At 30.5% G+C, this 27,253-nt stretch overlaps 1 protein-coding gene across 1 annotated transcript in view; it reads left to right on the plus strand.

The window, feature by feature from the left end:
- The first annotated feature begins 204 nt into the window (after window positions 1-204).
- Window positions 205-27,253, plus strand: part of LOC111627805 (visual system homeobox 2-like) — a 54,536-nt gene continuing 27,487 nt past the window's right edge. Inside the window, exons 1-2 of the mRNA XM_023371453.1 lie at window positions 205-1,445; window positions 20,607-20,678. Of these exons, the coding sequence (XP_023227221.1) occupies window positions 947-1,445; window positions 20,607-20,678 (571 nt within the window). The 5' untranslated portion in view covers window positions 205-946. The remainder of the gene's footprint in view (window positions 1,446-20,606; window positions 20,679-27,253) is intronic.

Genomic DNA, 27,253 nt, shown 5'->3' on the forward strand with positions numbered 1-27,253 from the left:
CAGTTATATCCAACGGAAATATTTAAAATGTTGGATAAACGAAGTCGTTTCTAACGAAAGACAAAGAATAATCTTCAGACTTAGCTTCATTGATTAAGGGGGAGTGTCTCTTGCACTTATTTCATACTATTGGTTAGAGTATTTATAGCGTCAGCCAATCAACCACTCGAAAACGACGCGATCGAGTTTGCGCAGAAAGCGATAGGCGGATCTATTCTTATCATCAAGAGGCCGAGTCGGCATTGCGTAGTGTTTTGTATGGTAGTTGGAACGACGATCGAAATTGTCCTAAATTTAATATCACATGTCTAAAATACGAATTAAGTAAAATTCAAGATATTGTGAACTTTTTCAACTTACCTATAAGTTAAGAAGGAAGATTTTAAGTCGTTTTGTAGAAGAGAAATTTTTACTTCGCGCAAGCGTGGCAGCTTCTCGCTCGATGCGAATCTTAACTCTGTACAGGATAGCATCGACGAATAAGACACGCCCATCGGATTCCGAGAAACATCCAATGGGACGTCGTTCTTGTTCTTCGTCAGCGTATGGGCGTAGTCCCGTTGTGTAAAGTGCCTGCAGACAAAAGTTAAAGGCCTGAGGGGTCAGTATGCTCCGTACCACTACTTGGAGTCGGCACTGTCAGATAGGGCTAAGCTACTTGACACTTGTCACTGTGGAAATTGGCTCCCTTTGTTAGCTTAGTTGGCCAGACTTTTCTTGTCAGCAGTTTTATCGTAAAACGGAAGAAGGGAGAAGAACAGTGTCGAGTCGAATCGGACAAAAGTTTTGTCGACTTTCATGATTCGTATTCCGAACGATCTGACATTTTTATCGAGAAAGCTGCGAGAATTAACAATACCGGAAGTGTGGCATGAAGTTCAATATCTAGTTTAACAATCGAATCGGTAAGATTAAGTGCATTTTTTTCGAATCATTTCGTCTACTAATGGTTTCCGTCATGAACCTCTTGCATGGTGACTGCCCTACAACATTGAGTCATTCTCAATTGACTCAACCTAGCACTAGTACAAACAGTGGACAGGGGGTGGCTCAACGATCACCTTTTGCCATCCAGGAATTGCTCGGACTTAGTAACCATAGCGATAGCCCACCGGCTGCAGCGGTACCTTCTCATAGGCCCACAACTGTTACTTCGACGGTCGGAATGGCCGTCGGTCTGGCGGGTCCTCCGACAGGTGCTGCACCACAACCTTGCACACCTTATCAACCTAGACCCATCGTAACTCAACCGACGGCTAGCCAATGTTTTCCCGATCCCGGTCGTATGTATTTTGGAACGGCAGCGGCTGCTTTCATGCCTAACATGTCCGTCCCAGCAGCCATGTCGAGTGTCACAGGTATGACAGGTATCACACCGTCCATGTCGACCATGCCCATGTTAGGGTTCGAACAACCGACGTCGGCTCCAAGACAAGATGCGACAGGTAAGTCTACAATTCATTCGTTTTCCTCGTTTTAACGTCCGGTTTTATCATTTTAAAATGATGCAAAATAACGCCAACCCATCCGTGTGCAAACTAGCTCTTAAAATCCTTACTTTATCAAATTAAAAACAAAGATACAGCATCGAAATTACTCACGTTCAATGAATCGAATGCCCTGAAATAACACCGAGTTCATAAATTACAATTATAAATGCTCAAAATTTCTATTTTATTAATCCTCGAAACGAAGAAAGGACGTGAAAACTACCCTCGTCAAATATAACATGCCATCATTTTACATGATTTATTAAACAGTAAACAATATAATTTAATGTTTTTAAATCCATTTTCGGTTTTATCCTCGAAAATACCTCAAAATTTCTTTATTTGGAGTGAAAAATAATTAAAAATAAAACGTTTATTTTTATTTTATAGATCATAAATTCATCCTGTACTTTACTGTACGTCATTAAAAAAAATCTATCATCCGTTTCTTTCGGCTTATTTTTATTATTAAATCGGGATGAGAATAGAATTAACGATAAAGAAAATAAATTATAAGCATAATTAACTTAAAATTAAACAGAAAATACACACTTATATAAGAATATTGACACGAAACGAGTTTTGCAACATTGCCAATCTTGATGAAGCTACTCGGGCTGTATTTGTGAAAATGATTTATGAAGTCCCCAAGATGCAGTTAACTTGCATGAAAAATTGCCGTCAACAATTTATTTAAAACTCCACAATGTAGAATTAACTAAATATACCTTTTATTTAAATCATATATATATATATATTTTCAATTTATAACTTAATTTCTATAATTTAATCAATCAATTAGTTACCATAACCTGTTAGTTCTGTCATGAAAGCCTACAATAACTTATTATAACCAGGCCTATAAGTATATAAACGTAATTCAAGAAAGAATTAATTCAATTTATACATATTTAACTTTATAAATATATATTTAAGTATAAAATTTTTATTATTTTTTTTTTACTTTTTTCCAAAAAAAAACATATTTTGTATTGTCTTAAATGAATTTAGGATTGCTTCATTTAATTATGGAAAAATTAATATAATTTCTGGTATATTTATATTATTTTCTTCTTTATGGGAAAGATAATTTTGTGTAGCCCACTTAAATGACCTTGAAAGATTTTTTTTTTTTGGTAAGATGGGAAAGAAGAAATCCGATCTGTGAAGTGACAAAACACGTCTGGCTGGAATACATTTTGCTTGTTTTTTTAGATTATTTATCGTCCTAAAGACTTAAATTTTATTGGAAAATCTCCGTGTAAACTTTTATATTTTAATATCATAAATTATTCCTTAAAATTTTAGGAAAAAATGGAGGATTTTTGAAGGCAAAATTGTTATATTTAACATCTTCAATTTAAACTAATAATAATAATGATTAATCTTAACGAAATTTCGGTATAATTTTTCTTTATAAATTAATTAATACAATGTATATATAATTTATTAAAATTTATAAAAAATTTTTAATAAATATAATATTTAATTGTCTTGAATTATTTTTTTTTCGTATAAAATACTAAATCTTTCATAATTTTAATCGCTTACAAGTAATGATTTTTTTTTATGTTTTGTTAAAAATACAATTAAAATAAGTTTTAAAAATATAAATTAAAGTAATATTTAAGTGGTTAAAGAATTAAAATGTATTTAATTAACAATAAAATAAATCATTAGTTTAAATAAAGAAATTAAAAAGTGTCATTCAAATAGGGAATTTATAATTATTTTCCGATTGAAATAATAAGGAAATTATACAGAAAATTAAATAATAAATTTAATAATTAATCAAAATATATATTTATTAAATTAATTTTCCTTTTATTATTGTATTTATCTCGTAGTATATCTTTTAATGGTCGTATTAAACATGGAAGAGAACAAAGAAACTCGAAGTTTGAACCTCTTTATAAGTTAAAATTTTGAAATTTTCCATTTAAATTAATTTTATTTAAGTATTTTATAATGTTTTAAATTCGTTTATAGCATCCATTTTTTTGATAATAAACCGTGTAGTCGTATAAACAACCCTCCTATGGACAGATGTTATATGGGAGATTGCCAAGTTAAAAAGTTTGTTAAACACTTCTTTATTGTGGTATAGGTTAGTAGGGTTTGTATTTTTACTAGCCTAAGTAAATTGTAGATGAAGTAGGTCTATCAAACAAAAAACATTACTCGAAAGTTAAATAATCTATACCTATAGGCCTAATGAATGTTATAGTCAATAAGTATATATGCCTAGGTAATACGAATAATGAATAAAGTATTACATTATTTTAGATTTTTTATTAAATATTTTACAGATTTTTATTAAAATATTTTGGATCCAGTTTTATAAAAGTCTAAACCTTCATTAAGTAATATAATCTAGATTCATTTATAGAAAAAGTCGACCCCCCTATAACACTGTTTATAATTCCGTTTTATATGAATTCCATGTTGTACGAGTCACTTAGATTTTACAAATACGTGAGCCGTTCACTGCCTGGCACACATATTTGTAAATTCTAAGTGACTCGTACAACATGGAATTCATATAAAACGGAAAAATCAACAGTGTTATAGGGGGGTTGACTGGTATTTATTAAGTATTGTAGATAAGTGAATTTTCTTGTTTACCATTGCAAGATTCTCTAAATTTAATAAAATAATTTATATATATATATATACACATATACTGTAGGTGTTAACAACCTACGACAAAATCAAATGAATAGATTGACGTGTAGGCTGTTTTCTAACTTCGTTAATCCTACATTTTTGCCTATTTTTCAAGAAGAAATCTAATTTAAAAAATGAAGAATTATCTATAATTTAAAAATACACAAACGAAAATATAAAAAATTAACGTAAAATATAATTAAAATCTTATTTTTAACTCGTATCTTTTCTATAGATTTTAAACATCTTCCTTATCTTTTCTAGTTTTTCGATCCTTCAAATTACTCAAGATCTATAAATTTCACTTATTTTTAGATAGTTTAGGGTATTATTTTTTTAATTATTTCAACTTTTAGGGTGTAAAAAATAAGTAGAAATACCCCAGTATCTTTTTTTTTTTTACACCCTAAAAAGTATACTGGGTATTACCCCAGTATCTTTCTACTTAAGAAATTTATAAATATTTTTTCGGGTGTAAATTATTATTATTATTATTTTTTTAATCCTTCCACTAAAAATTATTAAAGAAAGTAATAAAAATTAAAAAAAAAGGGTGGCTTCAAACATAAATTAATTTTTTCTATAAACAAAAGAAAAATAATGAAAACCTTCAAACAAAGTCATAGTGGAAGGGGATAAATGAGTTTTTTTTTTGAGCTACGAACAGACTCTTTTGTATTGAATAACACGCAGTTAAAAGGAAATTTTTGCAAAAATATATAATCTTGTTCTCTTTTCTGTTTAAAAAGTCTCTTTTGATGACGAGCAAAATTCAAAAATTTCGTTTCTGACACTTCTTTTTTTTATTACTTTTTTTTTTGTTCCCCTTCTTATCTATCTTTTATTATTATTATTATTTTTATTATATATTTATTTTTTTACGTTTCGTCCATTTGGAAAATAAACGGGATTTTCAAAAAATTATTACGTATTTAGCTGCGGAACGACTTAAAAAAAAAAAAAAAAGAAAGAAAGAAAGAAAAGAAAATCAGTAAGAACGAAGCAATTCCATTTATAGGCCAACGTGTTTATGCCAAAGTTCTAGATGTAACCTATGGAAATTGTGGAAATCCTTAATACATAAGATTAGGAGAGGGAGAGAGAAGACGTAGAAAAGTGCAAATAATTTGTGAAAATTCTGTTCTTTCGGCAACACGTCTTCACTTAAGTCAAATCAGATTGTAAAAATTCGTGAAAAACATTTTTTTCCTAACGTCTAAAGTCAGGTAGTGTTAAAAAATTGAAGAATGGAAGGCCAATAATGGTGAGAGAGAGAGATTTCAAACGAATTTCTCGTGTTTTTTTATGGTTAATATTTTATATTAAATCTTAAAATACTTTAATAATAATTAAAAAAAATTGAATGTTTGATTTTTAAAGAAAAATTCAGTCATTTTATCGATTTAATCGAAGCGATACTCCCGCTTCTTTGTACAACGTTTCTTGATGTTTTCGAAATAATTACTCGAATATTATGATGATTAATTACCATTAATCATATTTAAGTTGCTCTAGAATGTTTGGAATTATGCAGAAATGTTTAAATTTCTCATTGCCTAACGAGTTATTTAATTCTAAACGAAGTTTCGCCTTACATCGTGGTTTAAAAGTAACCTTTCTTTATTCTGTTTTTTATTAATCGAAGGACTTAATTTACTGTTTATAAACTATATTTATAGACCGTAGATAAGTTTAATTATATTTATATTCGATTTTGAATTAAATTTCGTTAGATTTAAGTTCCTTAATTACGATACCAAAGTCGACAGTCGCGTTTAATATCTCTATATATTTTATATACTTATCATACTCAATTCGTATTATGTATACAAGTTTAGAAATGTCTTGGTGCGTAAAATCAACATCTTTTCTTTATATATATCTTAAGGGCAAGAAGACAGTAGGAAAAGGAGATATATCTGCGTTGCCTTGGTGATGTAGTCATGTGACTAAGGCGTCCACTTCAACGTTCCTGCCTCTCTGATAATAAGCCTGATCTTGAGAGCTTTGCTGAATGGAGGAGTAATGCTGACATCTCCTGATTTTCGTTGCGCATTGATGCTTAACATATATAAATATATATGCAGACGTAACGCTAATTGGTTACTCTCTATTCGTTAAACTATCTAAAAATACAGGTCATCACTATCCTTATTCTTATTTATAAATGAGCATCCCTACTATCTTTTAGGCTTTTAACTGCTTCCAATAGAAGACTTCTAAATGCATTTATATATAAGAAATAATTTTGTTTATACTATAAAATTCGGTAAAATAATGATAGGTTTTTTTTAAGAGTTTCGTTCAAACATTTTGTTTGGAGAGAAAATGGGAGAAAATGTACCCTGAAATAGGTTTAAATCGATAGAAAAATTTATTAAATTTATTCAATTTTTAACAATTATTATTATTATTTTCGATTTAACCTTTTAATTCTATTATTTAACGACGTAGAGATTAATAAAAACTCTATTTTTGTCGTTATTCTTATTGATAAATTGGGATGCGGAGGATGAGATTGATGCTAATTTTCTGCTTCAAATTATATTTTTGAACAAAATACTTTTGATTTTTTTAAGAGTAAATTAAATGTAGATTATTATTAATATTATTATTTTAAATATAACAGCAGACATTTTTATATATTTTAAAAAAAAACTTATATTATATGAAAATTTTTTAATAATTCTTCATTTTTTTGCATTATTTTGTCACTAAATTCCAAGAAAAATCAATTATAAATTGAAGGCTTATAATTTTAATTAAATTTAATTAAAAATTAGTTAATAAAGTAAATAGAAGAATCCATTTAAAGAATGAATTTAATCTACTAAATGTTCATTTATGAATTGTTTTTTTTTTATATTTTTTATCTTTACATTCTTTTTTAATTATGTGATTCTTAATTAATTAATAGATTAAGGTTATAAGGTAACTTTTTAAAACATTATTACAAGTAAAAATAATATTTTAATTAAATTTTAAAGCGCCTGATAACGTTGATTTCTTTGGTTCTTGTGTTATTTTACAATAATACACACCCAAAAATACATAAGTTTATAATAAATCTAAAAATATATTCTGTTATTTATAATTAATATAATTTTTTCTTCTCACTGTAGAAAGCCTTGAAATAACTCAAGGAATTGTTTTTTTTTTTTTAGGTAGAGAACTTTAGAAATAATGCAGGCGAAGGCTAAACAGGCTTGTGAGTCTGTTATAACATAACAGGCCCTTCCTCTCCTATAATGATACATGTAAAAATATGAGGCCCTAAGCTACGTGACGCGAGGCCCTTATGGGGTCAAGAAAAATTTGAATTAGGGGTCCCCAGGTACTATAGTATAGTACAGTACAGTGTTCAGTTCAGACATTTTTCTTCCGGAGGAATTGTTTTTGGGGAAATATTTTGTTATGAAAGATTGGTTTGGGGTCCTTGTTGGTGGGAGCCCCAGATAATTACCCTTTTTTCGCCTATAGCATAAGGTAGACTTTAAAAATAGGGCTTTTTTTTAAGGTAGTGAAGACCTTTAAAACGAATGAGGATGGGAAATTTTTACCTGTAAGTTCCGAAAGAAACAAAGGCTAAGAGATTTTTTTTTATGATTAAAAAAGGTAAGCTAAGGTATTCTTAGACGTTAAAGAGAACAAAAAAAGAAGAGATTCAGGCTTAAAATTTCGTAGGTAAGACACTAAGGAACATAGTCTAATGGGTTTAGTAGAGGTTGAAAGATTTTTTTAGGTGATTAAAAAGGAGGAAAATATTTAAAATTAGTGTTTAACTAGCATTTAAAAAAAAAGTATTTTTCTTCGTAAAGGGGAAAAAAACAGAAAGGGGAAAAAATGCAGGTAAATTGACGAGAAAATGAAATATTTCCGTAGAGATCGAGGTAGTTAAAAGATTGGTGAAGCAGTATAGAGGAATCGAGCAGATAATAGGGTAGGTTTAGTCGACAAATAGTGCAAGCAAAGGGATTTTTCGACGTTCAAACTTTCATTTCCAGGGCAATAACTGTGTTCCGGTGCATAGTCTCATACCAAGCTTCAAAGCCTATTACTGTTTTTCATTAGCATTTCAAATTTAATTTGCTCCCGTCCACGGCAACGGCGCCCCCAGACGACAAGAAATAATGGCAAATTAAAAGGTGTTTACGTCACGTTAGGGGAGTGGGCGCCTTCCCCCCTTTTGCGTGACTTCGCCCCGCGCTGTGACGTCACTAATGGTGATTTGTTTAAATGTCACATTGTTGCCTCGTGTGTTTGCGTGGTTTAGGTTTTGTTGAATGTCCAATTAATAAGCTTATTTCTAAAGATTACACTTTATAAAAAAATACGTAAAATAATCCTTTTTCTTCTTAAGAACAATTTAATTTTTCGGTATAGTTATTGTACTTTACATAATTTATCGAAGAAAAAGGGAAGGAAGAGGAAGAAGAATTTTTCTTCTTCTCTTCCTCTTCTTCCTCTTATCATGGGATTTTTCTTTTTAGAATTTAATGCGAAGATTTAGGAGTTATTCGTGATGCCTTTTATGGTTATAGGCCATCGTGATAGTGTTTTATCACGAATGGAGACGAATGAGGGGACGTTTGACAAATCGTCATTTAGTTACGAGTTACGATTTTGTTAGAAGCTACGTTGTTTAACTGAGCTACTTAAGATTTGATGAGTATAGTCCAACCGCACGCAAATGATACGTGCAGTTCTATCTGTTCTACACCGTCACGTTCGTTCGTGACGTGGCAAATTAGTTTAATAAATGTACCCTACGTATGTGTGTGTGTGTATATATATATATATATATGATGAATGACACGTTAGAAAATAACGTGACCGAGTATACGGTCTATCAAATGCGAATTATCTTATTGTCTGTATAGAAAGTGGTGTGTAAAGTTTGTTTCCACGTAAAGCTTCCTAAAAAGTCTACTTACAAACCGTTATTTTTGTTAGAAAGGAAGAGAAAGGGGGAATATAAAGAAAAAAGAAACGATTTTCTTAACATCCAATCATTCGAAAAAACGCAACACGAACTCAAATAGAATCCAACAGTAGAGAGGAACTTAGATAAAAACCGAAACAGCAGAAACAATTTGGCTGATTCCTGGCAACCGTCAGTAGCCAGATGACAAGACTGAATGACACACGAACCCTTGTCCTGTTGTCATAGCAACAGGACGTACTACGGTGGCCAGATAAGCGAGGGTTTTGTCTGCCTCACGAACAAAAGAACAGTTTTAGAACGGATGAATCCTACGAATCCATTCTGGTACCTCGGGGGCGATTCCCTCAAAAATTTGTATACGTTCGAAGATGTTGACACTACAACCACCTACCGATGACAGCTGTCCGATTGGAGCTGAAGTTTAATAACACCCCTCTCTACAGCTCGACTGACAAAATTGACGACTGGTACAAAGGGTCCGATGACGTCAAACTACTCGCTGGTACATATAAACGTTTTGTGTATGGTGTTCAATAGATTACTCGCTGTGGGGTTGAAGTTACCCTGCTATAACATAATTATACACGTACGAAGTAAACGACTTGAAGTAAAAAAATGTAAAAAAATTGGTGTTTTTTTAAGGTGGTTCCTTTAGAGAATAAGCAGCCAATGGTTGGTTGATTTTGCCAATTATTGGGGAAAGTTGAAATCGAAAATCTCACGTGAGATGTGTCGTGTTATAATGGGGATGAAGGAAGACCCGATAGGTTGACATTTTGACAGGCAACTGTAATAGACAGGTGGATCCTCAATGGACGATAACTTGCCCAAGTTTGGTTTACAAATTCCGAAAAGAAAAAACATCTCTCGATCCTGAACATAGTTTTGTTGACACTACTTTTTGCAGATTTACAGCATAATGAATCAAAATCCTTCAGGAATAATCTAGATGCTGAATGAACTAGGAATCATTCCAAAGAATTCCGAACAGAATTACTCAAATTACTTTAATTTTTAATGAGAGAATAAGATTTTCTCTCGTTTCAATGAGGAATCGTGAGGAATATGGAATATTCTTATGAATAATACAAAAAAAATTAGTCAATTAACACTAATTTTTGATGAGGAATACAAGAATTTATTCTAATTTTGATGAGGGAATTAATCGAAGAACTCTTATCATAAGATTAAAGTAATTTTAATTTTAATTAAAAAAATAGTCGTCAGTGTCGTGGTTCTGATGAGGAATGATGAATATTCTGGTGAAGAATGTAGACAATTACTCAAATAATTTCAATTTTCTTTTTATAAAAGAATTAATCAAAGAATCCTTATCCAGCTAAGAAATAATAAGATACAGAAAATTAATATAATATTGATGATTCTAATTCTGGAGAAGAACCTAAAAAATCTAATTCTGATCAGTGAATAATTAAAAGAAAAAAAATCTTTTATTCTCTAAAATATGAGTAATTCTAATTTTAATGAGGAAAATAATCAAAGAATTGTTATTCTGAGGAGAATGATAAGGAATATTCTGATAATATGCCTGTATAATGATAATTTATAGACTCAAAACTAGAATTCTTTAAATCGGGATTTTTCAGAGTAATTCCTTTAATAGAACTTGGTACAGTTTAGCCTATAAAAAGGCTCTCGTGCCATCCGAATATTCAACAAAACTAGGATTTTTAGAACAGTTTTTTGATCAGAATCAGGACTTTTTAAGCATAAATTCTTTAGCAGAACCAGGTTTTTTGAAACAATTTCCTGATGAGAATCAGGATTTTTAAAGAATAACAGAACTGGAAGTTTTAGAACAGTTTCCTGATCAGTACCTGGATTTTTTAATAATAATTTCTTTTAAAAAACCAGGATTTTTAGACCAATTCTTTGATCAAAACCAGGATTTTTAGACCAATTCTTTGATCAAAACCAGGATTTTAGAACAATTCTTTGATCAAAACCAGGATTTTAGAACAATTCTTTGATCAAAACCAGGATTTTTAGACCAATTCTTTGATCAAAACCAGGATTTTAGAACAATTCTCCGATCAAAACCCGGATTTTTAGAACAATTCTTTTTTTTATCAAAACCAGGATTTTAGAACAATTCTTTGATTAGAACCAGGATTTTTAAAACAATCGTTGATCAAATCCAGGATTTTCATGATCAGAATCGGATTTTTGCAACAATTCACTGATCAAAATTAGTAATTTTAAAAAAAAATTACAATTCTGATCAAGGAATTATTATTTTTTACCATCTTTTATTACGTTATTTTTGTCGTAGATTTAAATGGATCCGAATTACCAGAAAAATACCTTTAAGATTAGTGTCAGGAAATGCTTTTATACAGGATTTGTTTTATTTTTCTTTTTTATTTCTAGAGTAAACAGGCCTCAATCAGCTTAAACTCAAACAACTCGCTGTTATCCTAATGGTTAGAACGTTATATTTTTGTGTTGAAGACAAACAACTAGCCTACTCAAATTCCATTTGCTATTTTCTTAAGCTTCTTAAAGTTTGTTATTTGATTGTCTTTCTATTTTAACTAAGATAAATTAAGTTTAATCAGATTTTTATTTATTACAAGAATAATTAAATATATAGCTTTTCCCGAATTAAAAAAAAAAATTTAATTAAATTATCTACTATTTACTTATCTTTAACTAACTACCAGCTTGATAATTCTCTGATAAGAATTAGGGATTTTTTTTTCTTTTTACAATTTCCTTGATCCTTGTCGAAGAGTTTCTGGAAGAAATTCTTTGAATCAGAATCAAGGATTTTTTTTAGAATATTTTATGATTAGAATTAGGATTTATTAGAATAATTTCCTTAAAGAATGGAGAATTTTTTAAAATAATTTTCTGATTTTAATCTAGAATTTTAGAATGGTTTCCTGATAAGAATTAGGAATATTTTGGAATAATTTATTTATTTTTTTAAAAATAAAGATTTTTAGAATAGTTTACATTTAAAAAGTCAGGATATTATTGAATAATTTACATTTAAAAAATCAGGATTTTCGAATGATTTACTTAAAAAACAGAAGAATTTTCGAATAATTTACTTAAAAATCAGGATTTTTGAATAATTTACATTAAAAAATCAGGATTTTCGAATGATTTACTTAAAAATTAGGATATTATTGAATAGTTTATATTTAAAAAATCAGGATTTTCGAGTGATTTACTTAAAAAATAGAAGAATTTTGAGATAATTTACTTAAAAAATTCAGGATTTCTGGAATAATTTACATAAAAGTTACGATTTTTCAAATTATATCCTTAATAGAATCAGGATCTTTCAAGAATATTTCCTGATTGGAATTAAGGATTTTTAAAGCAAAAATCAACCGATTTACAACGTGAATTCTTCTAGATACTTTACTAAACAGAATCAGGATTTTTTGGAATAATTTCCTTATTAGAACGAAAGCTTTTTTAATAAAATTTCTTTAGATTAATCCTCCGCTTTGCATCTGAACAGAATCGAGGATTCTCTAGATCAGAATTTAAATAGTTTTACCGATAAGATTTGACTAATTATTTTTTTTAAATTCTCTTCCAAAAATTAATGTCCGTATAAGTTAAGTAGTTTATTTATTTACTAATTCACGTTTTAGTTCTTCCTGAGTACTCTAGAATTAGTTAATAACTAGATTTAGGGCTAAACCGAGGGTGGTCGAAGTGTAGAGTACTTGAAACGAGTGTCAATTGAAATATTTATTTTACTATTATTTATGTCATCTTGTTGTATCTTAAGTTTCTATTCCGTCACACCTTTAAAAACAATGAAGTTTGAGCGTTTTATTTGCATTAAGTTTACTTCGTAAATTTGTTCTAGTTAACGGTGACGTCGACTTTATTCAAATGACTCGAAAGTTTGATTTCCCAACTGGTAGTTCGCGAGCGATTTTGTAAACATTTTTTTTTGAATAAAATAAAGAAAAATTAGAAGTAGAGAAGTCTAATGATGATGATGATGATAGATTAGAACCGAAACTATTGGAAATTTACATCCAATTTATTTAAATTTCCAATAGTTTCGGTTCTAATCTATCATCATCATCAGTTATTTAAGTAGAACTGTGTTACATAAATCATCAATGTAGATTTTATCATCATAAAAGTTGATTTATTCTACGATAAAGAATCCTGTGATGATAAATTTTATATTGATGATGATATCCAATACTATTCTACTGTATAGAATATTATTAGATAAATTATCAACCCAGGATTTATAATTATAGAGTAAACTATCATCGCAGGACTCATTATCAGAGAATATATTGCCATTATAAAATTCATCATCATCGATGCGTTAACGTAGAATAAATCAATATCGTAGAATTTATCATCGTAACATTCCTCATAACAGGAAAAAGTCATCATCGTAAGAATTTCAACGTCAATTTATAACTTTAGAATGATGATAATCGTAAGATCTAAAGTTTTAGTATAATTATCTTTTAGTATGATGATGATGATGATGATGATGATGATGATTTTTAGTTCGATTTTTATAAATTTTTCGACTATATTGTTGATTAAACAACAGTACAACAATGTTACACTCTGTTTTTTAGAAAGGATGATAATGATGATTTACGAGCAGATTCTAAAGCAGCCGTAAAACTGTTAGGATGATGATGATGATGTTGATTTTCAAGGAGATTTTTAAATATTTTATTGCAGTTAATTTCTTATTTCTAAAACAATTAAAGGGTAACACATTCAAAAATGAATAATGCTTCTAAGAAGCACAATACTTCATTAAAAACGGGCATTTTCTAATCATCTTTTAATAATTATCATGGATGAGTGGTGACGAGATTCGACTTTCTGGTACATTTCCAACTATTAATCGTTAAAAAATACTATTTATATGACGTTAATATTATTTATATATACATTTTCCAGCGATTTTTTATAGGAAATGTGATGATAGAATTTAATTCTTGATAGTTTTTCAGCTATATTTTTACGTAGGCTAACTCATTCGTTTAGGCTAATTATTTCTAAGACGAGTAGGGATTTACTTTAATATTTTAATCGTTGTATCACGTAATATTTACTTAGATAATGTAATTTATATATTATTCAAGAATATTTTAGAATGGAATAACGATAGGATTTAATTTTCCGTAAATACAGTCGACCCCCCATAACACTGTTGATAATTCCATTTTATATGAATTCCACGTTGTACGAGTCACTTAGATTTTACAAATGCGTGAGCCTTTCACAGCCTGGCATACGTATTTGTAAAATCTAAGTGACTCGTACAACATGGAATTCATATAAAACGGAATTATCAACAGTGTTATAGGGTGGTCGACTGTATTTTTCGCCACATTCCTCATCTTCGGAGCATTATCTACGACGATTGGAGGCATTTTTTTTTTTTTAATTTTTTGAATAATTTAACAGCCGATAGACATTGTATACATTAAATTAATGATAATTTATAATTTCATACGATAGGATTTAATTTTTTTGATAGTTTATTCGATGTTACAGTACTCATTCGTTGCCATTTGTACACTCTCCCTTCATTACTAGTCATAGTTCATTCCTGGTAAACCGTTTACCATCTCTCGCTTTTCCTCGACGAGATTAGTTGTTCGAAAGCGGAGTTTAGACATCGTCATGACGTCACTTCCACCACTTAGGACCTTTAACGGAAGCAGAAGGAAAATAAAAAAATAAAAAATAATAAAAAGATGGGGGACGTTAAAGGAGAAACGACATCATGACTCGAGCTCTAGATTATTATAATAAAAAATATATGCAATCGTAAAGGAGTTTCCGAATGCTCGAAAGTATATAACACAATTTCCATTTTGTAAATCGCGTTAGAGAAGAAGTTTAAAAAAAAATGGGAAGAAGAAGAAGAAGAAGAAAATTTCGAGATGATTTTAACCCCTTTCTCGCATTTCGAAAGTAAGTCAATTATTGGATTCGAACAGCAAAATATATAGAATTTCTTTTACGTCAAAATGACTTTTCTAAATAGTTTTACGCGTTAAAAGTAAAGACGTAACGAGCTTAAAGATGGAAGAATATAAATTAATTAAAGAATATGTTTAAATGCTATTTAACTTACTTATATTCAACTATAGAAGGATATATTAGTAATTATGTTATATTTTATTTATTTTCTTAAATTTTTGCTTGATAATTTAATAATTTGTTTAGTTTTAGTTTAAATATTGCTAGTTTTTATTCCCGTTTTTCTGTTAATTAGTGCTCTTAATGGTGCTTTTTTAATTAATTAAAAACTCCACTAAAACGTTAAACTTAGGGAATTTAAGTGTTTAATATTTAAAATTGATGAAGTTTATTTATATTATACGATGAAATTGTAGTAATTTTTTACTATTTAAAGGCATTTTATATGCTATAACGTTCTAGATTCTGGTGCGAAGTAATTAGGGTGCATTCGAAAATGTACACTATTACATCAATTTGACGTCATTCTTACAGTTCTCTTATGAGAAAGTTCGAGAATTACGTCAATTTGACGTAAACAAATGTACCTGTGAATAAGTACAGTACAGTTAAACACTCCTCAAAACGTTGCATAATTTGATTCTAGTAAGGCCTTTCCTTAAAAGAATGCAGTTTTTATCTGTATTATAGCATATATATACGCTTATGCATACATAAATTACCTGAAATTCTAGTAATATCGGTGTATTTTAAAACACTTTTGACCCTATAATCACAGATAAAATAGCCTGTACGTCATTTTAAAGCATAGAAGAGTCGTATAAGACCCAACAACGAAGCGTAACCGAACTAATATAATTATGCTAATTTAATTTGCATTGCGAGTTGTTAAACGTGACGTAATTGCGGGCATAATTTATAGTTTATATATATATATATTTTATTTTCTATGGACTTTAACGTTTAAAATTACGCATTGAATCCCGACGAAATGACTTATGTTTAGAAATATTTCGTACACGAAGAAGAAAACACAATGTAAAGGTTATACGAATTAATGCATAGCGATTATTATTGCAATGAGTTAGCGTGCAATGATGCTAATCTGGTGTGAAGAGGGAGTGTATTGTGGCGTGGTTCGCATCACGCTACGCATACACATTAATTGGCAATGAGTGAATATAACCGTTCATTTATTTATAAAATTTCATTCTCCCATCAAAATTCTATATAATTTCCATTCGAAACACGGTAAAAACACTTAAATATCTTCTTACTTTCTTCGATAAATAAACTTTATTCGGTGTATAGAAAATAGGAGAAAGGAGCGAGGATTTTTGCATTATTTTTCAAATTTTTGAAATTGTCAATTCTTTAAAGTCCCCCCACTTCTTTTTTTATTTCTTTCTTGGTTGTACGCATCCATAAACAAATGATGCTTTTAGGGATTTCTCCAAAATCAGTCAATTGACTATATAGGTTGGCCAAAGCTTTACATCAGAGGATGGATTGGATTCCGTTGTGGAGGGTGGAAATCGAAATGAAAAGTGGTGAATTCTCGTTTGAAGACGAGAGTAAGACGTCCAGAAGACAACATAATGTGTTTTCGAGTAGGCCACAGTCAAACAAGATAGATTGGCCATACACAAATAAGCCATTTCTGGCTGGCCCGGGGAAGAGAATTAGCGAACTGCCGGAAGGAAAAATTGGATTTTGTAGTGGTAAGAGACGAAAAACGTTAGCACAGAAAGTAGGCGAAGACGATTATAATGACCATTGTTTAAATGGAAGGATCGAAATAGCTTCAACGAATATAATTTGGACAGTTGCATCCCATTCGCATCCCGGATTACTCTTCCATTTCTTATAAGAGGATACAAGATAATCTCTTAGTCACAGAAAGGGTTGTATCTAACAACAAAAACGACGTGATTTCCTTCACTTAATCCTTATTATATCTATCCTATAAATTCGGAGATTAACGCTTCTGTAGCTTCGAATCTTCGGGTTTAATCATTATCCTAACACAGAAATGGGCTTAAATCTCGGCAATAAATATTCAAAAATCTTCGCCGAGTTTTATATTTTAAATTAATAAAATACGGAAAACAATCGTCTACAATTGTTTCGTATAAATTATAATATTGTGGCCTTATAGAAACTTCTAAAAACACTCGTTTGAAATGATTTTTTGTACGTTATGCCCCTATTTTTTTCCAAAAATACCCTTCATAATTATATTTGGATGTTATTTTTATGGCCTTAATTATCTTCTAAACAATTCTTTTATAAAATATTGTGAATTTGTAGTTACAAAAAGGCATAATTTACAGTTATTTTGGATATTGTAGAATATAATTATTTTGGAAAATGTACTTTTGTGGCCTTGCATGCCTTCCGAAAACACACTACAGGCCTAATTATTTTGGATGTTACGCTCTTTCTCTCTTACAGTTTCCAAAAAAAAGAAAAAAAACCAGTTTAAAACCTTTTTGTGGTCCTAAAAAACAATTATTTTTGAATATTATACTACTTTTTCTTGCACAATTTCCAGAAAAAGCTTTTTTAATTTTGCTTTCTCGGTTCATATTATGTCACAGCATCACACATTTACCAAGAAAATACACGTTTCAATCGTATTTAAAAACAAAAATTAGAAATATTTTTAAAAAATTCATAATAAATACAATCGAACCTACAATAAAGGCCATTTCTAAAGACTTTTTTGTAAAAAATGCTTACAAAATTAACCTCTAAACAACGGCTATTTTTATGTTTTCGTGTTGGCCTTTGTTCACAGGTTCGACTGTGTAATTTTATTGTTTTTATTGGCTGTTAAGCTATATGTAACATTTAAATGTTTTTTTTTTCTAATCTTTTCATTCATTAGCCTATTTAACATAAAAATCACTAAAAAATATTCATTTTAATTTCGTAATATTCAAGAATATAATCAAAAGCATTTATGAGTTATTCATCTTTCTAATAATACTTGAAAATTCCTGAAAACCAAGAGCAAGAGAGAGAGAGAGAAATTAATTTATTCTTTGAAGATTGACTTTATCATGAAAATTATCAAGAAGAATTTTGATAATGAACTAAATTAAATTAATTCAACAGTTTTATTTTCTCACATAAATTTGACTTTTTATTTTTAAATCTGAATTTTTATCGATTTATTTTAATTTTTTTTAATAGAAATATTACATTAAATTATATTAAATTATATTAAATAGGGCAATTATTTCATTTTATTTTCTTCTATGGCTTGTATCTATACAATTCTGTACTTTTTACTATAGATTACATCTAAAAATTACTCTGTTTTTTATGTTATGTCTTTATATTCTGCTCTATTTTATAACTTACACCCATGTCACATTATGTTATGTCTATATTATCATGTTCTGTACATTATAGATTATCTTTTGCCATAGATTAATCTACTCTATACATCATAAATTATCCTGTTCGGTACATTATTCTGCAACTTATACCTATAAATTATCCGTTCTGCACGTTATCTATTGTGTACATTTTCTGTAGATTATGCTCAGAATATATACTATTATGTACTGTACTTAATTCAGTAACGTAACTAGGGGAGGGGGCCCGAATTAGAACCTGTAGAAAGGCCTCAGATATTGACCACATTCAAATCTTTTCCCTATATTTTCTTTATTTATTTACAAAAGTAAGAGAGGCCTCGCAATCCGGGCCCTCCTTGATCACGCTAATGTTTATAGGTAATTCTGTTTTGTACGTTATAAAAATAGATCTCATTATTCTGATAGATTATTCTCGTGAAATACTGTACTGTACATTTCTTTACCATTATATCTATAAATAATCCTATTCTGTAAGTGATACAGGCTACTCTATTCTTTACGTTATATCTACAGATCTTCATCCCACACGATCCTTGTTAAAAATATAATTATTGGATAGAATTTAGATGAGGAAGATGAGGATGAGAAGCAATAAAAGTGAAAGAAATTGAAGATTTTCTGGGTATTTGATTTGCCTTACTGGTGATACAAGGAGCGAGTACATCAAGAATCATCAAGAAATGCTCGAGTTTTTAGGGATTTATATATATATATATATAAAGTAAAGGAACAAAAACAATTCTTTTGTTTCTCCTCCCCGCATCAGGCATCAGTAGAAACAGCTTAAGTTTATGTCTCAACCAATCATACTGACCAATTTCCTTCTTACATTATTATCCTCCATCCTCGCAATCGTCATTTCTCTCGCCAGAAAAATAATAGTAAATCAACCGACTCTGGTCACAATGGCGCCTATGTGACGTCATTGGTCCGACTGGATTAGATCCCCCCAAAAAAAGTAATAATTGAGTCAACGTTCTAGAGAGCGAGAGCGAGAAAGAAAGAGAAAGAGAAGTTATCATCTCTATTAAAAAACAAAATGAAATTTTAAACCATTAAATCTACTCCCGAATCGAATTTATTTTGTTTTATTTATTAAGGCAATATCACTTTCTAAAAATCTGAGTGGTTTTTTTATAAAATTTCTTTCTGGTATATATAGAAAAATATAAAAAATCGAGTTTATTGAAACAATTGAGACGATTTTCTATTGTTGTAATCTTTCAATTTTCGTAAAATTTTACCCGAAGACAAACCTACGAATGGGCTAATTGATTACAAAATGAAACGTTTCTAGCTTTATTAGTTTTCGAGATAATTGGAGTTTTGAGTTTAAGGTTATTGTAGGGATAATATAAAAAATGAGTGAGATTTGATAAGAAATTCTGTTTGAGAACTATGTCCTGCATAAAGTATAAAAATTTAAACTTTTTAATTTATCCAGTTTCCGAGAAATATTACGAACAAACAAACGAACGAACAAACTGAAAAATAACGTATCGTGTTTCTAAAATCAAAGAAGGAAATTTATTTAATTTTTTATATTAAATTTTATTAAAATAACTTATCATTTACAAATTTATATAAATTTAAATAATATTTTTGATTTTTAAAATCAATATATCCAATGGTTTTGAATGTATCTTCTGCGAGTTGATGTAAGATCCTCGAAACTTTATTTCCGTAATCCTTACTAATTAATAAATATTTAAGAATTAAAATCCTCAATTTAGATAATTTTATTAATAAACAAATAAATATAATACGGCTTAATAAAGTACAGTACGTTAGAACTGTACTACTTGGTTTCTCAATAGTGTTATAGTACGAAGCTCGCTGTGCAAAATTAATAAAAATATTAATTAAAATTAATTAAAAAATGATGTAAAATTAAATTAAGATGATTTTTAATTAAAAAATATAAAAATTTGATTAAAAAAAGCCCGAAAACACGAGAAAAATTGAGACGAATTTTGCACATTCTTCCGCATTTACACTTATAAATGCACGCACCCACGCTATCTATTGCTTGTTTATTGTTATTGTTATTGTTATTGTTATTATTATTATTATTTTGCACCTTTCTATCTCTAATTTTTCTTATGTTTTTTTCCCCTTTTTCTGCTTTATTTATTTAGCTTCTATTTCCAGACTCTTTCTGGCACTACGAACAGCGGTTCCCTGTAAACGGGTTGTCACATTGTCTATCTTCGCAATCCACTGGTAAGTTGACCTATTCTCAAATATATTTAGCTACAAAAAAAAATTAGGAATTTATTTATTTATTTATTTATGTTTAAAATGCTAAAAAAAGATAATAATAATAAAAATTCTCCAAGATTTTCGGCATATTTCTAACAATTAACGATTAGGAATCGACATTAACTATCACGAGAATTCCTGTACATTATTAAGCGGCTTCCATTAAAACGATTCCGATTGGAGCATACGTAACCCATAAACGTTTATAATCAATTTTAACGATTTGATGACGTGAAAAGGTATCACGAAATGGCGTGAGATTGACGAATTACACGCAAAATTTCACGATAATTTCTTTTGATTCTATAAGTATCGATTAGGTTTTCCGTATTTATAGAACGGGACGTGGCCCACGAGGCATACAAAAGACATATAAGTTTTTAAAAAAACGCAACTGGAACTATGAATTGAAAGGAAACAAAAGGTTCTGATCGCTAGATAAACTCGAAACAAGATAGAAAGAGGATGGTTCCGCCGGCATGTCACGCTCGACAGAACTGGACAGCTGAGGGAACGTCCATTAGAGGTAATGAGTGCCATGTCGTCGTCGATAGCACTAATCAGACACGTTGCGAACGTTTTCCTATTGAACAATCCACCTGCTTTGCTACGTAACGATTATGATGGCGGATCTATCGTACGACCTCCATCTTCTATTCGTTCTAAAGCACTAACTATAATCTGTGGTTAACCTTCCTCTTAAAAAAATACAAAAAGAAAAATTGATACTTTAATTCTTAAAGAATACACTTAAGTGATGAGAAGACTCTAATCTCCCTTCATTAGGCTATAAATTAGGGAAGAATGTATAAATTTCTTCAATTCGGAAGCTTTCTCAGACGTAAATTTATGTAGTTCTTTACGAGAAAATGCTCGACAGTTTTATAGACTTAATACCGATTTTTTCGTGGAATAAACACTAAAAAACATATAGATAAATAGTAAATTATAAACGGATTTTTTATAAATTTAAATGATTTTTTTCCCATTATAAACCACATTTTACAGGGGAACTATAAGTTATAGTGTCGATATTAAACTATGTTTTATAGGAGATTAATAAGAAAAAAATTAATAAAATGACTAATATAACAAGTGGCAATTTTATACAGTTATCCGGAAACAAGAAAGTGGATAGATTTCGTATCGGAAGTATAACGGAAAAGGAAGGAAACGGAAAGCCAACGTCCAACCTTTGAGACTAATCTCTTTCCGGGTCATCATTTTTTTACCCACCCTCCCTTCATTTCATTTAAATTCGAATCGAAACGGAACGGAAACAATCGACTTTACACTCGGAAATGTTCATTTCCGTTTACGGCACGGAAATCATCCCGTTTCCGGAAGTTAGCTGACCGGAATTGCGAAAGTGGGGGGAGGGGGCGAGAGATTTTATGGGCGGAGTTTGAAGTTTTAATGAGTTGCTTAGTTGGATGTTAATGGAGACTACCAATCAAAGTCGCGGTTGCAGCATCACTTACTTTCCTTGTCGTGTTGTCTGACGTTAGCAAAGAGGTCTTCCTTTAATTTATGGAGTATAATTTGAAGCTACCACAATGACATTCAATTTTTATATTTAAAAAAAAAATATTAAAAAAAAGGAAGGAAATTTGAATAGGAATATGTAGAATAAAAACAGCTTTCTAGTTTTTTTATTTTCTAGCAAAAAAAAAAAAGAAGAACTTAACGAGTATGGGCCGATTTTGTTATGTGTAGATCATTGTCATGCAGGAAAGCCGACCTCTCTCTCGCTCTCTCTCTCTCTCACTTCGTATTTTGATCGGTATTATGTAACTGTTGCTGGCTTATAGAAGTAAACTATTAGCAGCTTTCTCTTGTAGCAGTATATCTGTAACCAGAACAACGAGAGACCAACCATTAATGTCGTCGTTGCTAGACATAAAGTGAATCAAATTATACGCTCCCCTTCGACGTTAATCTTGTCTAGCGACAAAAGCACCCAGTTAACAGGAAACGTGGTGTAGTCTTTAAATGCCAAAGGTCGAAGTTGCGTTAACAGACAACTAGTCAACTAAAGAAAATTAAAAAAAAAAAATAGAAAAAAAAATGCAGTATAAGAGTGTACAGTACATGTGATGCGGAAGAGGAAAGGATGCTATAACTGACTTTCCTTATCTGATGTGGTAAAGTGCATCTTTCTAGATATACTTAACTGAAGGTAACTTGTAACAACTCAAAGTTTGTAAACGTTAGAAGCAATTTAAGGCGTTGGGATAAATTTCTCCAGATTAAATTATCTACTAAAGGGACAAAGTGATCCTGTCACTTTATGTGACGAATTAGTTCAAACGCCTTCCTTTCAAATGGATTTTTGCAATGAAGTAGTTTGAACTTCTATTTACTCCATAAACGATTCTTTCTATTTTCTAAACATTTCTTTTATTATAATAATTTTAAAAAAAAACAAAATATCACATAAATTTCGCTTAATTTCTAACGAATATTAAATTAAAAAAAAATTAAGGAAAAAAAACATGTAGTTAACATAGAGAAAGATATTTTTGTAGAGGAGGATCGATTACTAATTCATTAAGTAGATTAGGTATGAATTTATGATTTTTTTCAGCTGGTAATTGAAGTAATTTTAATATTTTTTTTTTAGGGGGAGAGAATAAGATAAAGAATTTATTAAGTTTCATTAATTTTACAATAAAATTCGTGAAAGATCGAATCGATTTTCTCAATTTTGGTTTCGACCGAAACGATTTTCCAAAAGTTTTCGTGGAACAACTCCCATGTCCATTCCAAAAAAAAACAACGAAGAAAGGAAGAAATTTTTTAGAGGAAAGGGGAAAAAAAGAATGTTTTGTGGACGACACACGTCACACTTCATTCAGTAGAAAAGTCCCTTTCCTCTTTTTTTTTTTTATTTTGTTACAGAACAGATGCAATCAAAGTCGTGTCTCTTCAATATCGCACTGGAAACAAACCGAGGAATTCTTTTCAAAAATTCAAGAAAAAAAAAATTGAAGAAAAAGAAAAAGATATTAAATAAAGGAAATAATTAATGGACAAAAATTTCATCATTCTATTGTAATACAAAATCTAAGAAACAAATGATTTAATTGGATGAGGGGTTGAATATTCGTCCACTTGAAAATAATTAGATGTGATCATGACTTTGTAGAAGTCATTTTCTTTGGAGTACTTCTAATGCAAATTATCTGTTGAAGCAGTAGAATCTTTCATATAAAAATTTACATAATTCTTAAACTCGATACGAATTTTAAAATATATTTAATTCTAATTTTATTTTCTCTATTTTAAAATAAAAAAAAAGAAAAAAAAATCGTCTTCGTTTAAGTATATATATATATATATATAATTTAGAAGAGAAGATATTATTCAGAGCAGACATACAGACGTTCTGTTTAGTTTTTAGAAGTTGGACTTTAGGTGTGACGCTAATGTAGCTTGTCGTATTGAATATTTTTCTCGAAAACCGAGTGTTTGTATGTGTCAGTCAGACTCCAGCAGGTTTGGGGTGAAAGGTCATCTCACTACTTGCAAGATTTAACCTGTTGTCAGTATGATGACAGGAGAGGAACTTATACAAACAAAGAAGCAGGAAAGATGTCTGCTTAATTGCCAGAGGGGACATAATGGAGCAAGAATACAGTAGAAGAAATTAGGGTTAGATTATTTTCGTCAATCTTTTTTTTTTTAAAAATAAATAAATAAAATAAAATAAATGACAAATTGTTTATCTAGAAGATAAGAGCAAAAAGTAGGTAAATAAAAAAAAATAGCCTTAAAGAGCCTTAAGGCAAATTATGGAGGAATTTTAGAAACCGCCTTCGAGTCGTCGTTTATGTGTGTGTGTGTTTTTAAATAAATTAATTTAAGAATTAAATATCGATTGACTAATTTGAAGGCCCGTAAAGCTCGTTATTAATATTTAAAGGTTAATTATAGAGTTATTCTTTTACATTATAGAATAAGAGGTCGATGGCGAGTTTAGTGGATGGTGAACATATTAAGAGTAAAGTGTGATTAAATTATGGTTGATGTAATCGATACCCTTAGAGAATAGTGATCTTTAGATATCGGGTTGTTGGCCAGAGCAATATCATTGTTCGCTATTAAAGAGGTGAGGGGTTTTTTTAGATGATTTTTCGAACGCATCAACATGAAAAATGATGTTTGACTCGCAGTTAATAGGCCATTAGAATACAACACGAACGAGTCGTAGGTCCAATTTACCTTACACGACAATGACGTAAAGAAGAATTTCCTTACTCTAGGGAAATATCGGACCTGGTATTATAAAGTAGTATAATAAAATTTGTCGTCTAAAGGCTCCGGTGAGAGCTTTTTATCTTCCTAATAACACAGTGAGGTGCGAAACTAAATAACTACTTTACGTACCGCCGAACCACGTCACCTACCAAGTCTACAATTATTCGCCGGGCGCTTTGTCGCCTCACGTCACGTTCCGGACGCACGCGACCATGACGTCACTACACGAAATTCGCACGTGCGTCTTCCGTATCCGCCCGCGTGGCTTTTGCCGATTCCTTTTGCCTCTCGGGTAGTGACGAATGATTGGGAGGGGCTGCATGGGCGTAGACAGGTGTGGCACAATGGTATGCGCAACTTAAAGAGGAAGTAAAACCTAAGGGATCAATGTGATGAGTCGTCACCCCCCTGGGAGATAGACGATCTTTGTTTATGCTTATGTTTGTCCGCATTTAGCGAGCTTCAACGTTATATGCGGGGGCGCGATTGACGAGAGCGATAGATTCCAGTAAATTAATCATTGGAGACAGATTTAGCCGTTCATTTTCGTTCTGTTCCCGCCTTTAGTGGCCATATTAGCTGGAAACGTAAGAGACAGTTCGCAGGATAACTGACGTTCCTCACGTTCCTTTCTGTACCGCACCCGAGGAACGTCTCATCATAGCTTTTTTCCCTCATATCTAAACCCTCTTTTCGACACTTTTCAGCTGGATCAGTCGGGAATTAACTGTTTAGACCCCATCTTTTTTTTATTTAATTTTTTGATTAGTCATTTTTTTAATCATATTTCCTCCTCGGTTTCTCGATTTCTAGAGTTATTTCTCCGGATGTTAGATGCTGGCATTCTCTAATTTTTTCTCTGGAAACGGAATACTGTTTTTTTTTGTTAAGTTGATCCAGAGCAAGAGCTTGACTGCTAGAAGCATAAAATGCTGCTAGAAGTTGATCCAGAGCAAGAGCTTGATTACTAGAAGCATAAAATGCTGCTAGAAGTTGATCCAGAGCAAGAACTTGATTACTAGAAGCATAAAATGCTGCTAGAAGTTGATCCAGAGCAAGAGCTTGATTACTAGAAGCATTTTATGCTTCTAGAAGTTGTTAACCAATGCTAGAAGCGAGAAAATAGATTAAAATAATCTCTAGACTTAGTGTTTTCCTGACGATTCAAAATCACTACTTCGAGAACACACTTTACTTCGAGATTAACAAATTCTAGTGTGAATATTTCCTCATATTTTCTAGAAAACGTTTCTTCTTCGACATCATTTTTAATGATTTCAATACGTAAACAAACGAGTATATTAAACATTCGCAAAACATCAATTAAGAAATTCAGTTTGAGCGCTTCAACAATCATTATTCAGGTTTTATACGGTCGTTATTTTCTAGCAACAAAAGATCGGATCGCACTTTCATTAAAGAAATCTTAGAATAATAATAAAAAAAAAAGTTATTATTATAATACAAAGAAATCAATTTAAAACGCCCGGATTCAATTAAAATCCTAAGCAACTCGTCAATTTTAATAGGAAAGATATCGCTGGACTGCGGTTCTATACTGTCATAAGCTTTACACTCGTAACTAAATTACTCCGACAGACGTTTACTCATTATCGTAATACCTAGAAATGGCTATTTTTTTATTTTTTATTTTTTTATTTTATTTCTTACCAAGAAATAGTCACGGCCACCAATTTTTCGAATTAATGTTTATGATTCTAGGCTGTTAAATCCGTCTCCGAAATGCTCTTCGTCTACCGAATTCCGGTTGATAATTTCAATTATACTGAAATAAATTCAGCTAAATCTATTGACTCTACTATATTTTTAGAATCCGGTATCTTAATACCATTTAAAATACTGTAAAAATTAACACAATTATCAAGAATTCAATAGGAAATTCGACTGCGAAATAGTCCTATCGAGTTTTGCTTGATAATTTCACTTTATACTGTGCTAAATTTAATCGAATGTATCGAGTTTACAGTGTAGAAAACTAAATTATGAAACCAATAATTTTGCTACTGTCTTCGTAATACAGTTACTATACTGTGAAATTAGTTCGTAGATTAAGAACTTAACAGTATAGTAGACTTAGTTGACCCCCATATAACACTGTTGATAATTCCGTTTTATATGAATTCCATGTTGTACGAGTCACTTAGATTTTACAAATACGTGAGCCGTTCACAGCCCGGCACACGTATTTGTAAAATCTAAGTGACTCGTACAACATGGAATTCTTATAAAACGGAATTATCAACAGTGTTATAGGG

Source organism: Centruroides sculpturatus, unplaced genomic scaffold (genome assembly GCF_000671375.1).
Source record: "Centruroides sculpturatus isolate CEXI.00-Female unplaced genomic scaffold, Cexi_2.0 scaffold568, whole genome shotgun sequence".
Taxonomy (NCBI): domain Eukaryota; kingdom Metazoa; phylum Arthropoda; class Arachnida; order Scorpiones; family Buthidae; genus Centruroides; species Centruroides sculpturatus.